This window comes from Penicillium longicatenatum (assembly GCF_028827895.1).
Source record: "Penicillium longicatenatum strain IBT 33135 chromosome Unknown contig_7_segment0_segment0, whole genome shotgun sequence".
Taxonomy (NCBI): Eukaryota; Fungi; Ascomycota; class Eurotiomycetes; order Eurotiales; family Aspergillaceae; genus Penicillium; species Penicillium longicatenatum.
The window spans coordinates 2,569,482-2,586,734 of record NW_026643124.1 but is presented as its reverse complement, the minus strand read 5'-3'; the positions used below and the strand labels follow the sequence as shown (position 1 = coordinate 2,586,734).

General features: G+C 48.9%; 5 protein-coding genes across 5 annotated transcripts; 4 read left to right on the top strand and 1 right to left on the bottom strand.

Moving 5' to 3' along the window:
- Positions 1 to 40: 40 nt before the first annotated feature.
- nscA (non-reducing polyketide synthase nscA) lies at positions 41 to 5,541 on the top strand (the record flags this gene model as incomplete). The annotated part of the gene is given in 5 exon segments (XM_057121619.1): positions 41 to 408; positions 464 to 764; positions 823 to 3,248; positions 3,259 to 4,264; positions 4,324 to 5,541. The coding sequence occupies 5 exon segments, from the start codon at positions 41 to 43 to the stop codon at positions 5,539 to 5,541; spliced, it is 5,319 nt and encodes a 1,772-aa protein (XP_056967373.1).
- Positions 5,542 to 7,068: 1,527 nt separating this feature from the next.
- Positions 7,069 to 8,520, top strand: N7484_011231 (ankyrin repeat domain-containing protein; the record flags this gene model as incomplete). The annotated part of the gene is made up of 3 exons (XM_057121618.1): positions 7,069 to 7,693; positions 7,784 to 8,095; positions 8,189 to 8,520. The coding sequence occupies 3 exons, from the start codon at positions 7,069 to 7,071 to the stop codon at positions 8,518 to 8,520; spliced, it is 1,269 nt and encodes a 422-aa protein (XP_056967372.1).
- Positions 8,521 to 9,218: 698 nt separating this feature from the next.
- On the bottom strand, positions 9,219 to 9,578 carry N7484_011230 (uncharacterized protein; the record flags this gene model as incomplete). The annotated part of the gene is made up of 2 exons (XM_057121617.1): positions 9,219 to 9,418; positions 9,482 to 9,578. 2 exons carry the CDS (start codon positions 9,576 to 9,578, stop codon positions 9,219 to 9,221), a joined length of 297 nt encoding a protein of 98 aa, XP_056967371.1.
- Positions 9,579 to 10,413: 835 nt separating this feature from the next.
- On the top strand, positions 10,414 to 12,598 carry N7484_011229 (L-Aspartase-like protein; the record flags this gene model as incomplete). Its single annotated transcript, XM_057121616.1, has 2 exons — positions 10,414 to 10,604; positions 10,684 to 12,598. 2 exons carry the CDS (start codon positions 10,414 to 10,416, stop codon positions 12,596 to 12,598), a joined length of 2,106 nt encoding a protein of 701 aa, XP_056967370.1.
- Positions 12,599 to 13,873: 1,275 nt separating this feature from the next.
- On the top strand, positions 13,874 to 15,477 carry N7484_011228 (uncharacterized protein; the record flags this gene model as incomplete). The annotated part of the gene is made up of 2 exons (XM_057121615.1): positions 13,874 to 13,988; positions 14,036 to 15,477. 2 exons carry the CDS (start codon positions 13,874 to 13,876, stop codon positions 15,475 to 15,477), a joined length of 1,557 nt encoding a protein of 518 aa, XP_056967369.1.
- Positions 15,478 to 17,253: the final 1,776 nt, after the last annotated feature.

Here is a 17,253-nt window from a genome sequence, read left to right as displayed (position 1 = left end):
TTTGGCGAATGAAAGTCGTTCCAACCAGTATTCCTTCAACATGAATACTCCCTCAACAGCTTCGGACTCATCGAGTGACTTTATCAACGATTTCAGTACCAATGGCCTCACAACGAACTTGATTTTTTTCAGCAATGAATTTCCCAATGATGACCTTAAAGATTTATTTCGTCGTCTCCACAGGCATAGTAAGGACAAGCGGTTCACGTTGCTGGCCACGTTCCTGGAAAACTGCGCCCGGGTCCTAAGAGAAGAGACCAGCCGCTTACCGCAGCACCTGAGAGAACTCATTCCTCCGTTCGAGGACTTATTCACATTGGTAGATGGTGGGCAATTTCACCTCGGTCCATTAGGAGCGTCAATGGAAAGCGCCTTTCTTTGTGCCCTTCAAGTTGCGATGATCATTGGGTAAGTTCTGAAGCCAATCAAACGCAAAAGGCAGAAACTAAATATTATCTCTCAGTCACTATGAAGGCCAAAACATTGAGTATGATCTCACCGCCGAGAATACTGTCTTGGCTGGTTTGAGTATAGGACTTCTTGCTGGTGCTGCTGTTTCGCTCTCGAGGACTCTCTGTGACCTCACAAGCACAGGTGCGGAGAGTGTTCGAGTTGCTTTCCGTCTTGGAGTCTATATCGATGACATCTCCCGGAAGATTGAAGCTCGGGATCCTGCTGCGCCTCCGCAGAGCTGGGCCTATGTTGTAACTGGGCTGTCTGAAAAGGATGTTCAACAAGAGATTGACAAGTACAACGCCGACACTGTACGTATTTTGGATGGTATCAGACCGACACGTGAATCAAGCTGATCAAAATATCCAGTGCAACACCGAACTTACAAAGATCTTCATTAGCGCTGCGGATAAGATCTCCATCAGTGTCAGTGGACCACCTTCTCGCATGAAGGATATTTTCTTGCGTTCGCAGAAGCTTCGGCATTCCAAGTATCTACCTCTTCCAGTGTACGAAGGCTTGTGCCATGCTCCTCATTTGTACAATAAGGAGACCATCTGTGATGTTATCAGCAAGCCCGATCCACAGATCCTCCGCAACAAGCGGGTTCAGATTCCGCTGATCTCCTCGGAAACAGGCAAGCCTTACAATTCACTGCTATCCGGCTTCCTTTATGAAGAAATCTGCACAGAGCTTCTCACCGGTTCTATATACGTGGACAAAGTTACTGCTGGTATCGTTGATGGCATCTCCAAGTTTCATTCACCCAGCTGCCAGGTGAACTTTTTTCGCACGACCCTTGTCTTCAAGGGAATCATCTCCGCCATCGAAACAGAACTCCCCCAGGTCAGCATCAAGCGCCAGGATTTGTTGGACTGGGTTCCTCTGTCCTTCGGGCCTCGTCAGCCACGTCATTTCAAAGATTCCAAAGTGGCAATTGTTGGAATGGCTTGTCGGATGCCTGGAGGCGCAGATGACAACGAATTGTTCTGGAAGATAATGGAGGACAGACGGGACACACACACGCGTGTGCCTGCTGATCGATTTGATCTCGACACTCATTATGACCCCAGTGGAAAGACCGAGAACGCAACACAAACGCCATTTGGTAGTTTTATTGATCGCCCTGGTCTATTTGACGCTGGATTTTTCAACATGTCTCCCAAAGAGGCTGAGCAGACCTGTCCGATGCAGCGCCTTGCATTGGTCACTGCCTACGAGGCTTTGGAAATGGCTGGACATGTGCCGAACCGTACCTCCTCCTCAAATAGCAAACGGGTTGGGGCATTCTACGGACAGGCAAGTGACGATTGGCGTGAACTCAATGCCAGTCAGAACCTTGGAACCTATGCCGTTCCAGGTGGTGTACGTGCTTTTGCCAACGGTCGCATCAACTACTTCTTCGGGTTCTCCGGTCCAAGCATCAATCTCGACACTGCCTGCTCAAGCGGCTTGGCTGCTGTTCAAGCTGGTTGCTCGGCACTTTGGGCTGGTGAAGCTGACACCATCGTTGCTGGTGGTCTGAACGTGATCACAGATCCTGACAACTATGCCGGGCTCTGCAACGCTCATTTCTTATCCAAGACCGGCCAGTGCAAGGTTTGGGATGAGAACGCCGATGGCTACTGTCGCGCTGATGGCGTTGGCTCTGTCGTTCTCAAGCGACTTGAAGACGCCGAGGCCGATAATGACAACATTCTGGGTGTTATTCTCGCTGCAGCCACCAATCATTCAGCTGAAGCGATCTCAATCACCCACCCACATGCCGGTGCCCAGAAGGACAACTATAATCAAGTCATGCGAGCTGCCGCCGTCAATCCTCTTGATGTGAGTTTTATTGAGTTGCATGGAACTGGTACTCAAGCTGGCGACTCGGTTGAGTGCGAGTCGGTTTGCGAGGTATTTGCCCCTGTATCATCGCGCCGTCGTAATGATCAAGCTCTTCTTCTTGGTGCTATCAAATCGAACATTGGCCATGGCGAAGCTGCTGCAGGTATTGCATCTTTGATCAAGATGCTCCTTGTTTACCAGAAGAACATGATTCCTCCTCACATTGGCATCAAGACCGAAATGAATCCCGTCCTTCGCAAGATTCTGGAAAAGCGCAATGTCGGGCTTGCCATGGAAATGACTCCATATCCAAGACGCAAAGGAAACAGCCGCTACGCTGTCGTCAACAGCTTTGGAGCCCACGGAGGCAACACCACTGTCCTTCTTGAGGATTCGCCTGAACGCCAGGTTGTTGGCGTAGACCCTCGGTCTACTCATGTCGTTGCAGTCTCTGCAAAGAGTAAGGGATCTCTCAAAGGTAACATCGAAGACCTATTGTCGTATATTGAGAAGAATCCGTCCACCAGCCTTGGTGATCTCGCTTACACAACCTGTGCTCGACGCATTCAGCATAACTTCCGAGTTGCCACTGCTGTATCTAGCCTTGACCAGCTTCGCCAGTCCCTCGAAAAGCAGGTGGACACCGTGTCTACGCTACGTCCGATTCCACTTGATGCTCCTTCGGTCGCATTCACCTTTACTGGACAGGGGGCTTTCTATGAAGGAATCAGTGCTCAATTATTTGAGCACTTCCCTTACTACCGCAATCAGGTCATTCAGTTGGATGACCTAGTGCAACGTTTTGGATATCCATCCATAGTTCCTGTAATCATGAACAGTATTGAAAAGTCTGATGTCTCTCCTCTTGTTACTCAGCTCAGTATTCTCGTGGTCGAAATTGCTTTGGCGAAGTTCTGGGCCTTTTTTGGGTATTCACCCTACTGCTGTGATTGGACACAGTCTGGGTGAATACAGCGCTTTAGTTGTCGCCGAAGTTATCTCCGCAGCAGACGCGATTCTGCTTGTTGGCCAGCGCGCTACCTATACGATGAGCAAGTGCGAGGCTGGAACACACCTCATGCTCTCTGTCATGGCTAGCTTAGAGGAAATCCAGCAGGCTATCGGGGAAGATGGCAATTACGAAGTCTCGTGTCAAAACGGTCGTTCTGACACAGTCATCAGTGGTACTCGCGATGACATCGAAGAAATTCGCCATGATCTAGATGCCCGCGGTTTGAAGTGCACTCCACTTGACCTACCCTTTGCATTCCACACCAAGCAGATGGATCCAATGTTGGACCTCTTCGAGCAGACTGCCAAGAACATCTCATTCAAGGCTCCCAATCTTCCTGTTATCTCTCCTGCCTTGGGCGCATGTGTGTTTGACGGGAAGACGATCAATGGAAACTACCTGCGTCGTACCACACGCGAGCCTGTGAACTTTATCGGGGCTCTCGATGCAGCTGAAGCAATGGGCATCATTGATCCTCAGACCATCTGGATTGATATTGGACCGCATCCCATCTGTGCCTCGTTTATTGCCAAGCATATTTCTGGCGCAACGGCTTTGCCGACGCTGAAGAAGAACGAGGACAACTTCGCGACTATTACCAAGACTCTTGCATCCTTGCACACTCTTGGTGTGGAAGTTTGCTGGAATGAGTACTACCGGCCTTATGAGCATGCGCATACTTTACTCAATCTCCCTCACTACCACTGGAATGCGAAGGACTATTGGATTCAGTACATCGGAACCTGGACACTTGACAAGGCCTTGTTGAAGTACGGTGAGACAAAATCTAAAGACTTATTCAACATGCGCGGCAGCTCGGCACTCCAAACTTCCGCTGTGCATCAGATTACCCTGGAGGAGATTGGGGAAACTGCCGGTCAGCTGAAGACTTTATCCGATGTGATGCATCCTGATTTCCTCTCTTCGGTGAAAGGACACACAATGAACAAGTGTGGCGTGGCCACTTCGGTACGTAACCTTCCTTCCATTGTTCGCTTTTGATCATAGCTGACTTATCTGATTCGCAGTCTATCTGGTGTGATATGGCATATACCGCTGGAGAATATCTCTTCAAGCGTATGAATCCTACTTGCAGGAAGGTGGACATGAACCTGGCAAACATGGATGTTCTCCATGCCACCATTGCCAAGAAAGGCTCCAGTGGCTCTCAACTGATCGCTCTCGAGTGCAATCTGGAAATGCCTTCCCGCACAATGACTCTTGCATGGTATCACGTCCATGAAAATGGTACTCGTGACGAGGCTTCTTTCGCAACCGCCAATATCTTCTTCGAGGAGGCCGCAGACTGGCGCACTGAATGGGACCGCATCGCCCACCTCGTCAGCGGACGTATCGAGGCTCTCGGTCAAATGGCAATCGCAGGAGAGTGTAACAGAATCTCCAAGAACATGGCCTACACTCTGTTCAAAAATGTGGTTGATTATGCTGACAAGTATCGCGGCATGGACTCGGTCGTTTTGCACGAATATGAAGCCTATGCTGATATTACCCTTGTTCCCGAGACACACGGCAACTGGCACATTCCTCCTCATTGGATTGATTCTGTCTCTCACTTGGCCGGTCTCATTATGAATGCCAGTGATGTCTCCAACACCAAGGACTTCTTCTACCTCACTCCTGGATTTGGCAGTCTCCGCTTCATTGAGCCCCTTTCACCCGATGCAAAGTATCGTAGTTACGTTCGCATGTTTCCCACGAGTGATGTCAACGTTCGTGCAGGAGATCTTTACATCTTCCGCGATGACATTATTGTGGGCATGCTGGGCCAGATCAAGTTCAAGCGAGTCCCCCGTTTCCTGATGGAACAGCTTTTCACTACCGGTGAAAAGGGTGCCTCTGTTCATGCCCCCTCGATGCCTCCTCAGCCAACACGCATTACTCCTCCCGCTCCAGCTGCGCCTATCAAGACGGATGTTATAGTACCGGCCCCGGCACAGGTAGTTGAGGTCAAGATTACCGAGCCAGTGCAACAGGTAGTTGTCAAAGTAGAGGCCGAAACCGGTGTCATTGGCGACGTTGTTAGCCTCATTGCACGTGAGACAGGTCTCGATGTCTCTGAGATTACGGATGAGACTACCTTTACGCAGATTGGCGTTGACTCTTTGATGTCGCTTGTTCTTGCTGAGAAGTTCAGAACCGAACTACAGCTCGATGTTAGGAGCTCTTTGTTCCTCGACTGTCCTACAATTGGTGATTTGAAAGGATTTATGGAGCAATACTGCTAAGTGAGCTTTTGAATTTGTCAATATAGAATGAAACTGTACGGATAACACAATGGAACTTGTTTTGTATTATTTTCTTCTCGTATTCCAGGGCTCATCTTAGGGCAGCTTCGGTGGTGGTAGCGCGATTGGTACTCGAGAGGTTACCATTGGCTTGCTGACTGTTGGAACCGTTCGAGCCCATCATGAGTTGTGGCCAAATATGACCTGAGGTGAGCGAGTTTTGAGGCGGCCATAAGCTCTAGTCAGCCTCACTGTGAAGGGCTGTTGCAGAATTGATTCACTTGTGTTAGGCCAACATGCAGTTTACAACAATCATTACAAGCCGTACTCTTAATAACTACCTATGATGTTATATGAGGAGGAACAGAGTCAGTGCATTTCCCTGGCTTGAGGTATCAGCAGCCTTCGATGCCGCTGAGGCCTTTCTGGATAGTAGATCATGTCGATTCCGGAGGATACAGTACGTTGATTACGGGCAGCAACCAAGGAGATCAGATCAAAGATGTGTATTCAAATGACTATAGATTTGGCTTTTATCTGGCAATTTCTTTGTGTTGAATAAGATGATCCAACCCGTTTTAAACGCTCAACTGGAGGTCGAATAAACCTCATGGGCGCTAGTAATCCTCCACTCGACAGATCATCCTCCCTGAGGCACACAAGCCTCATACGTTATCTTGGATGTTCGGAAGTGTGAACAGCACATCCCCGCTCAGGGGGTATCTTAGTTTTAAGACATGTTCAAGAATACAGAATCTGCGGTTTGAGCTGCCATCCCTCCAGTATATCCTATCTCATCTTTCATCTCGGCCCCGGTTTGTGCTGGCAGAAAATCATTAAAATTTGAGGATTTTTTAGTATAGCGGATGCCACATCAGCCTTTTTCGACTTCCTTCCTAGTTAAATTTCCAGAATCAGGTCTCGACGGATATCGCTAGGGACATCATCATAACAATCAAGGCTCTAACCTTCATTAATATTGAGGCGGCCCGCTCACCGTGTCAATCTGTACTTATTGTAATAAGTATAGCACCTTAGAACTTGATTTTAAGGCTTTCTTTAGTATCCATTTACTAAAGTAAGATTTAGGTCTAGCATTTATATTGTATATAGAAAATCCGTCAGTGCAGTATAGATAGGCCCTCATTATGCCTTCAGGAACTTTATTAAAAATTGAGAGCCTGAGCTACGGTGGAGGTGGTCTCGTAGGCATCTAAGGTAGTATTACTAGGCAGCACTGCGGGGCCCGAACCATTTAAGCGAGGTCGCGCCTATATAACTGGAATCTGTTCCCATTGAATATTGCGATAACGCCACGTGAGAGTACTGAAGTATTGAACATAATTTGCTCCGATTTATGCCCCGTTTAGAAAATTTACCCACCGAGATCCTCCAACAAATAGTTGGCTACCTTCTAGAAGATGTCTGGTCTTGGGACTTGAGGTATCTGAGGCTGTTCATTGCCTCTAGGAGCATCTTTCGTATGTCCTTTAAGCCCATTAGCATCGTCAGGCCCATCGCTCACAAATGGTAACAGGCAAATGGAAGGCCAGCCTCGAGCACGAAATGTTCAGCCTTCCGATTGATTGCTGGGGCTGGTTAGCCCAAAAGCGAGCTACAAGGCTGCACGTTCTTCATCTAGTCATTAACAAGGACACAACGGATGGCAAAGTTCTGATGGCCGCCATCAATAATGGCGTCGAATATGCTATTATGGCCAAAGGTGAAGGCGCCGCCGAGGACGTACTCGCCTCGACCCGTGCGCAGTACAGCCGCGCCATTATCGCAATTGTCTTCCCCGGCTTGCACGTTTCCTACCCAGACTTTCTAGCCGATTCGTTCAGAGACTTCTGGGGTCGGAAATCCCGACTCTCGTTCTCAGACGATGAGTCCCACGCCCTGGCTGTGCTGGCTGCCGCGCACGAGGGCGATGTCCCTACTCTCGACGCGCTTCTTTCGCAGCGCCGCCTAAACCCATATCCGGTCATTGCCTACGCCGTTTTAGGGCCGCTCGCTCTAGCGATACGCAGTGGGAACATCAACGCCGTCAAGTTCCTCCTCGCCAGATTGGATTCCCACGGCGACGTCGACCGCCCGGACGTACCGAACTTTGAAGGCGACTTTGCAATCCACCGAGCGGTGCGGGTTGGGAGTATACCCCTGCTTCAGCTCCTTCTACCGCGGTCGAGCAGCGCAGACATAAATATCCCCACTTGGCGGCCTATGTCACGGTAATCTATAGATTCAGAAGGCCCGCCTGAGTACATGGGTATGACACCGCTCGACGTCGCGGCGTCGGCGGGTCAGCTTGCCGTTGTGAAATACCTCCTATCGCGGCCAGATACTCACAGAACGGGCGGTGAGATACGCACAGGCTACAGCACGATGTACTACGCAGTGGAAAGCCAAGAACTGGAGGTGATCGAATTTATTTTGGCACAGCCGGAGACTGTAATAACAGCAGCCAAACCAATGAAAAGCCCGCTCTATCAAGCGACACGCCTCGACAGGCTGGACATTGTTAAGCTTCTCGACGAGAAAGGCAAAGCGACGAGTGAGGCGGATCTCACATATACATACTACTACTGCCTGTTCTCGAGCATTACATTAGGCTGTATGGCGCTTTTAGAATACTTTCTTTCATAAGAAGGCATCTTGCTCGCAAAGCCCCAGGGTGTTGATAGAGAGCTTCCCTCTGTTCTCATAACGGCCCTTATGGACGGGCAAGACGAGATGTTCATGCGGCTGGTTGGCAGGGATGAGTTTAGTCCGGCCGATCGAAGAAAAGCAGCAATCAGTGCTGTGGGAATGAGAAAGCTTGATAAGCTGCAGGTATTGCTTGATGTGGGTAATCTGGATCTGGGGTCGGCGCCTGGGTTTAGGCGCGATGTGGTGAATGCTACCAGGGGCCGTCTTAATATGATTGAGGTTTTAAAGAGGAAGGGGGTTGTTGATGACAATGATGAATTGTCAGAATGATTGTGAAGTGATGCTGTAGTATATATCTAGGTTGGATTCGTCGCTCTGAAGCAGCTGAGGGACGGAGGAGAGAGTTGACTGATTAGGTCGATCTACACTGCCGTCATTCGAATCGCAGTTTTCGCGTCGTGTCCTTTCCCGATCCGCAAATTCCAACCTTTCGGTCAACGTAGAGGTTATAGCAACACTATCAGGCGTGGGCGTGAGCTGTGCAGAACATAAAGGGAATACTCTCTCCTTTCCGGCCTATATTTCAGGCATGCCTGTGGTGGACTTCGAGATCGTACTCATCGCTTTAGAGAGTTGTGCAAGATCGGTCGATTTTGAAGAAGGAACATGGATAGAGGTATGTACCGCAATTGTCGAGGTTTCTCTCGGCGCTTTGCGTTTCATTGAAGCACCCTCTTTTTTGTTGGTTAAAGACCCGTGCTCACGTTTACTCAGTGAGCCTGAGCCTGAGCGCCCTCATAAAAGCGGCGGCAACCCAATTAGGAAAGCCCCACCCGGCAGACATTATCCTGTCTATATAGGTGCATACTGCACGATTCTGATTTTTAGCATCTAGACACAATGTGGAGCATCCTCCTATGAGATCTACGACAAATCTCCCGAGACTAACGCATTTTCCTTGAAGGCCTGACTGCCACTTTCGCCCAGATCAGATCGCCAATTTCAGCTGCTGAGAAGGGATACCCGCTCTACTCAAACCCTTGCGGGTCTCCAAACAATGTTGGAACCCCCTCAGCGCCGTCCACCCATTTGTTCGCACCGAAGCAAGCAACAACACGATTCGTTCCTGCAGATGATCGTCGAGGAACATGACCCTTAACTGAGACATCAATAGGAGAATCCTCACGATCTCGGTCATGTGGTGTTTTGCCCCACAGACTGTGTTTTGCTTTTTAAGATCAAGGTATCTGATTAGTGCAGCTATCCTGGATATCTATAAGATGTATCACACTGCCATATCCGATTTCGCTGGCTTGAGCGGTCGTACGAGCCACCGTGCAGTTGGACTTGGCGAGACACCCTACTTCGACCCCAACAGCAAGACCCATAGTGCGGCACTCGCCGAGGAATGACCTCGACTTGGCGGGGTTTCTCATTTGTCAAGCACGCTATCATATAGGTATCATCTCGAATCCGAGTATATCGAACAGAAAGCTTACTCAGATCATATGGGCCCCCTAGTAACTGGCCATGCTATTGTGGCGGTGCTGTTGTAACGTGTAGACTTAAAAGCTGAATTTCGGGTACGTAATTGGCAAACTAGGTCGGTCGAATATTTCCTTGTGGCTGAAAAAAAGAAAAGAAAACCATGGAAATTGGGGAAATAGAGAATCCGAAAGCAACCAAGAAAACCCACTTGCCACTTGTGCCCTTTTTTGTGCTTATCTTAGGGCTTCTGCACGCTGCCTGACATGCTGCAATGGCTGAAATGTGGCTAAGACTCTGACAGGTCAGCGATCAGCGACTTATCAAGATGAACCCATTCGTACATCGGTTAATCGGCCCGTGGTTTGTTTGCGTTTCAACCCCAATCAACTTGTCAATTTCTTCTTTATCGACATGGAGAGCTGAAGGTTGTGGCACAGCTGATACTTTACTGCATCGGATAATGCACTATTTGATTTGGCGACGTTAATGTGCATTAGACTCCGTTAGTTCATCCTACCAGACTGGCTATGTAAATGATTCAGGTCTCTTGTCAACCTCGTTGGCTAGACTCGGGTAAGACAGAATAAGCAACGTGAACACACGGATAGATAGGCTATCGAATGGAAATCACATGTGACAGCTCCATCAGCCACTCAGATTTATTCCCAACAATTATAAAGGCTTTTGCCCACAGTGTCTTGCTCTCTGATTACTTCAGAACAACAGATTACTATAATGGGCGAAGCATCTTTATCTCCTGTGTACACAGAGGACTCCGTCCTCAGTCGGAAACAAAGCTTCAAGCCGTCCTTTACCGATATTACACTTCAAACATGTCGCAGAACTAAGAGCCTCCTCGACGAAGACCAACAGATTTTTTTGGACGGTCAATCTTTAGACTTGGGTGCTGTTGTAGCCGTTGCTCGGTCTGATAGCCCTCCCCCATTTTCGTGGTCCCAACCTGCCACCTGCAGTTTCATGCTAACATTTGGACCGTGACTGTAGGCATGGCTGCAAAGTGGCTATCACTACAAATCCGGAGGTACTACGCTCCCTGGAAGAAAGCGTGAATCTTCTGAATCAAAAGCTCACCCGGGGTGAAATTGTTTATGGTGTCAATACCGGCTTCGGGGGTAGTGCTGATAGCCGAACGAACAACTATACTGCCCTTCAAAAGGCGCTAATCCAACACCAGAGCTCAGCAGTACTACTCCCCACTGACAGAGGACGAGACAGCTCTCACCTCGTGAGCCTTCACACTCTGAAAAGCCATAGCATCCCTATACCCGTGGTCAGAGCTGCGATGCTTGTCAGATGCAATTCCTTGCTACGCGGTCACTCGGCTGTTCGGCCACAGGTAATCGAGTATATACTTGCTTTCCTGTGCAAATTCATGACCCCAGTGGTTCCCCTCAGAGGGACTATCTCAGCTTCCGGAGATCTCATGCCGCTTTCATACATTGCTGGAGCACTGGAAGGCAACCCGGATATCTCGATCCACAAGGAAAATGGAGAAATAATAGGGGCTGATCAAGCTCTTAGTGAGCTGGGACTGGAGCCCCTCGAGTTTGGTCCTAAAGAAGGGCTAGGACTATTAAACGGCACAGCATTCAGCTGTGGCGCAGCAAGCTTGGTCATGTTTGAAGCCAAACAGCTAGTCCTTCTGTCCCAGCTTTTAACAGCCATGGGAACCGAAGCAATGAAAGGCATGATTTGCAACTACCATCCGTTCATTGCAGCGGTTCGCCCCCACGATGGTCAGATTGAGGCAGCAGACAATATATTTAATTTCCTTTACGACTCAAAACTGGCCACCCCCGAGGGGCCCGCACACGATGGGTTGGCTCAGGATCGTTACGCTCTACGAACAGCTACGCAGTGGGTTGGCCCAAATATTGAAAATATGGCTTTGGCCTTCGATCAGATCCGGGCTGAACTAAATTCGACAACGGATAATCCACTCATTAACCCGGCCGACGGCAACATACACCACGGTGGTAATTTCCAGGCTACGGCGATCACCTCATCCATGGAAAAAACATTGAGTGCGATGCAAATGATAGGGAGAATGATCTTTTCTCAGTGCTCGGAGCTGATAAATCCAGCCTTGAGTAATGGATTGCCTCCGAATTTGAGCATGGACGACCCGAGTCTTTCATTCGCGTTCAAGGGCATAGATATCAACATGGCTTCTTATACATCGGAGCTGGGATATCTGAACCACCCTATCAGCAATCACGTCCAGTCAGCTGAGATGCATAACCAAGGGATCAATTCCCTGGCATTCATCAGCTGTCGTTATGCTGGTGATGCTGTCGAAGTGCTATCGCTCATGCTGGCAAATTATCTATACGTCCTGTGCCAAGCTGTGGACCAACGTGTGCTCCAAGCAGAATTTATTAAAGATGTGCGCCCCAGAATCGAAAACATAACGAGCAGTCTTTTCCCATTGGTCGCTCCTGCGCACCTCGAAAAAATCCAAACAACCGTTTGGGGGGAGCTCATGCATCACTGGGACCGGAGCAGCACGAAAGATCTGCGCGACCGCTCTCTGACGGCAGCAAATTGCTCAGTTGGTATCCTTCTTGATCAATTCTCAGATACTGGCATATCGCAAGACACGGCCGTTTCGCAGTGGAAGAGTAGTGTGGCCAATACCTTGCAGCAGAGCTACGAAGCCGCGCGGACCACATTCCTAGCTAACCCCCCAACAAAAGAATACCTCTGCAGTACCTCTCAGAAACTGTACACTTTTGTCCGCGATGAGCTGAAGGTGCCAACACACAGAGGCATCGAGGCCCACCCAACATATAACAGGGAAAAGTCTCATGGAAAAGAGTGTATCGGCTCCCAAGTGAGCAAGGTTTACATAGCGCTGCGCGAAGGGAAATTTGGGGAAATTTTGACAAGCTGCTGGTAGTAGTCTGTATGACTGCACTTTAATAGTTTCATCGCATCCAACCTTCTCAGACAACCACCTCAGCTTTTGGCCCCCGTCGGTAGCAGCAAGTATCTCTAACAAGTTTAATCCGCTCTTCATGTGTGCAGGATGTTTCAGTTATTTCTTACGTCGCTGTTTGCAATCCTTGTCGCACGTTTCAGATTAAAAAGATCTCCACGGTCTATATTAGACTTTGTGGGTCCTGTCTGTTCAAAGAGGCTCCATACATGATTCATGCCTTAGAGGGGTTTCATTCACCACTATACGATACATCGCGCAATTTATCTGTACATTGATATTATATCGAGAACATGAAGAATATATTTCCCTCATAGTAGTCCTAGATATAAGCGCGTTATTGATAACGCTAATAGGTCATTGAATCTCTTGACTAGTGCAGTCAAGCATTGTCTCTCCTTGGAGGCTTCGCCGTGTCGTTGAAGTGCAGTGTACGACGGTTCGGTATGGCTATTTTGAGGACCAACTCAGTCAAAATCTCGCGGCAAATTTTGTAACCAGCCATAAAGCCTGTTGTGTATCCTTTGACTCCGTAAAGAAGCAGCTCAAACTTGCAGCAAATGCGATCAACTGCACCAACCTTGGAAGGGCAATCATTGGCCCAGGTTCTAGCCCGGAAGCAAGATGGCGTCCAACGCACCGTGGATTGTATTTGTATATTAAGCAAAGCAAGATGGATCGTCATCTCCGAAGAGAACGCATGTTGCGGTGATGGTATTGGACTTGCCCATATGGACGGGCCGCATTGGGCTCGTTCCGCCCGTGAGCGGAGCGGCCCGTTAGAGGCTCACGTATTGGCGATCACCAGTTTAAATATTTAGATGACGACTACTTAAAAATTAATTGAATCTGTCTTTCTCAAGGATGAAGCCATCAAACGATAACGCACAGTACATCTTCTCAACCTTTCGAACATTATATTACATGATTCCAGCAGATGGGCAGCCGAGTCACCCCTTTTGCAAACCCGAGGCTTGCTATGATGAACACGGCTTCCAGGGTCGTATTTGAATGAACCTGATTGTACATTGTGACGTTCAAGACGAAATCAATCCAATTTGATCTCAGGTTTGTCCCACTGGAGTAAGAGTTTTCCACTTGGTAACATCAATTGCCTATAAACATGGAAAAGAAACATATATTTGTAATCATTTAGGTAATTCCCAACTCTTCCGCTGGAGACTTTTCATCCGCGCGTTCATTTTCTGTCTTAACACTATTCGCGCATCTGCAGTCATGGCCGCCGAAGAAACGCCCCTGATCTCTCCTCCCACGCAGGAATGCGCTTTGACGTGGACAGTCATCGCGGCCATTCTGTCGGATACAATTGCCTCCTTTGTTGTTGCTGTTGGTAAGTACTATCTCAAGGGCTTCGTAGCTCCTCATTAACGGGATCAGATGGCACCATAACCTCCACTTTATCCTCAACGATCGCAAGCGAGTTCCAGTCCCTCGCTATTATCTCATGGCTTGGTGCCGGGCACCTTATAGGCCTGGCCGCGACACAGCTATTGACCGGGAAGTTCAGTGACATCTTTGGCCGGAAACCCAGCTTTATCTTCGCGACGCTGGTGTTCACTCTTGGGAATTTGACTTGCGGATTTGCTGGCTCACGTACCATGCTCATTCTTGGACGGGTCATTGCGGGTATCGGTGGAGGTGGCTGCAGCTCAATTGCTACCTATATCTCATCAGATCGCATTCCACCGCGATACCGTGGCATTTGGCATAGTGTGTCCGTAATGGCATTTACTGCGGGTATGGGCTGTGGGGCGGTTGTCGGCGGTGCGGTCAATGATGCTGTAGGCTGGCGAGGGGCGTTTATCATGCTTGCGCCAATGTCCGTCTCTGCTGGAATTTGCATGGCTATTTTTCTCGGTTTCGGCTTTAGGCTACGGCGAATCGACTATGGTGGTTCTATCGCCTTGGTGTCGTCTCTGGCGTTGTTTCTTACCTACGTGAATAATGAAGAGCATCAGTCGGTTGCTTTTCTTCTGGCGGCGCTATGTTTTGCCATTTTCCTCACGATTGAGCTCTGCTTTGCGAAGGAACCGATTATTCCACTGAGTGTCTTGGGTGAGCGGACGGTCTTAGCAGCATGTCTGTGCACCGCATTCACGTCAATGACAATGTACACTTTTATGTATTATATCCCCCTGTATCTGCAGCTGCAAGGACACTCTACCAGCCAGACGGGAGTCCTGCTTCTCCCTGAGCCTATCGGAGCTGGGCTGGGGTCTGTCGCAGTTGGGCTTACCACCAGTCTCTCGGGAAAGTACGGACCGTGGAAGATCAACCAGCCAATGTTCATCTTTTTTGGCTCTGTGGGGATTGCGACACTCTCCCTACACTCACCACCTGTCTTGGCTCTGATATACCAGTTTGTTTACGGATTCGGATATGGTGGACCTCTAACTGTACTGCTACTTGCTTTGATCAGTGCAGTTCCGCATGAACTACAGGCCACATCAACATCTATACTACTTACGTTTCGATCTATTGGACCGACCATCGGCCTGTCCGTTGCTGGCATCTTGTTTCGCAGTCGTTTCAATCAACCAGCCACGGACCCTAATGAACAAAATCAAGTTGCTTCAACGGATTCGGCAGCTAGCTACCTACAGTTGCATCAGTTTCATACCGAAGATAGTAGTGACAGATCCCATGCTCGTCATATGTGTGCACTGCATGGCACTTTTCAGCTTGCTGCAGCTTTCGCGACTGCGGGTTTTATTTGCGCCATGTTTATAGAGAATCACGAGATGAGATCGACTTTGCAGAAGGGCAAGAGCGCTGTACCAGGTGAAAACAATGCAGATGAAGAATCCGAGCGTGTATAGTATGTACGATTCGAATTGTGTCTGTGATTTGTATTGCAATGTGCTCCGGATGGTATGACCGTCATATGCGCGCCTCCGTAAAATTTCTATGACACCCTGACCAAACCCATCAAGGACACCCAGTCGTATCTTGGTTGCCGAAAACTTCATTCATTCGATTACTCTATTTCCAATCCTTGTTAATGGCTCTCGTCCCAATTATCACTTTCCTCGCCATCTGATACCAGTTGACTCAACCAAGGAGATCTGAATTCTCGCCAATCCTTAACGAAGCGTGCTTCGTCCAAGATGATACAATTTGGTGGGATCTCACATGGTCTGCAATGGCGCGAAGAGCTCATATTCTACCGTGGGAACCAGTCTTATAAGACTAGAAAGATCCGCCCTATCTAGTGTATGATTGAGTCCCTCTTGAAGCCACACTAGAGTCCCAATATTAGGCTCGTCGGATCTAATGAAGACGAGTTATCCTTGAAACAAAAGTTATCTAGGCTCCTTGGAACACCATTCAAGTCCCGAGTTCCACTACCAAATTTGCCTTTCACTACAGCTAGCCATTCGGATAAAGGATACCCAACCATTCCCATCCAGTGGGGCGCTATGGTTTAGAATGCGGCCATTGCATATAGCGGTGCACAAAAGTCACTAATACGTACAATTAGATTTGTTGAGACCTGGTGGTTAGACCTTTTCGCTCTTTGAATGGTTACCATGCATATTCTTTTCTCGTTATAGATCTGCCGAATTGGAGACCGCCTGGCTATGATTATAGGTAAGCCGCCAGGGATGAGGGTATGTAAATGTCCAGAGTTCTGATATTGCTTCAGGTTGCAGTACTATAATCGTGGAGATAGACAATTCCAGATAAATCTGCATGGAACCTCCTTCCTTTTCAGGCTGAGGTTAAATGCAAAGACGTCATATTAACGGAGTCTCGAGCTCCGAGACCCACAGAAGAAGCGGAAGGGGGGGATGTCACCGTGAAAAGGGCAATGATTCACGTTGATCTGATGAAAGCCATCTACCGGCGATCTACTTTGTACGACGTAAGCTATGGTGCCCAGGTGTTCGCCCCCCATCTCCAGGGGCCAAAAGGTACATGGAGTACATGTCGATCCATGATTTATTCGGCCTTAATTTGTCCCGTGCAGTTACCAAGCTATCAATGTGGCTTGACCCAATAAAACCACACAAGCGAAATAAAGTTTTTATAAATTAACCAACTCTGGGCCTGTCGAGCCTGAGCTTCAGCCATCATTCTGCGCCCGCCAAGCACCAAGCACGAAGGCAAGCCCTTTCATGGTCGCCGAATCAAGCTGCCTGGGTGTCAACTCCACCATGATGTACCGTACATAACGGTTGCACGGATCGATGCAATTTCTGTAGCCCGCTCTCCTGGGCGCAATCTTGATCCTTGTTCTGCATTACGCCGGCCAATGAACACGAAAAAAGAAAAAAAACCTTTCTCGGTACAAAGGGGTGGTGGTTCAGACCCCGACCTGGATCGTATCGAGGGGGTTGATCGAGGGGCTTCTGCGGTGAGCGCATACCCGAGCTCTACTTAGCGCGCAAGCCCCCGCAAGGAGCCTATGTTATACTGACATCGACCGCCGGTGGGTGCGCTACTGCACGCTACAGATGTAACGAGCCGGGGCAGGCACGTCGGTAAGTCGCCGCAGGCCGTTTCTGTTCTAGGCGACCATGAGGGCCGCGCGGCCAATAAGCAATGTCCTAGGGTCACGACAGGCCACACCAGCCTTGATGCTGGGGGGTGAT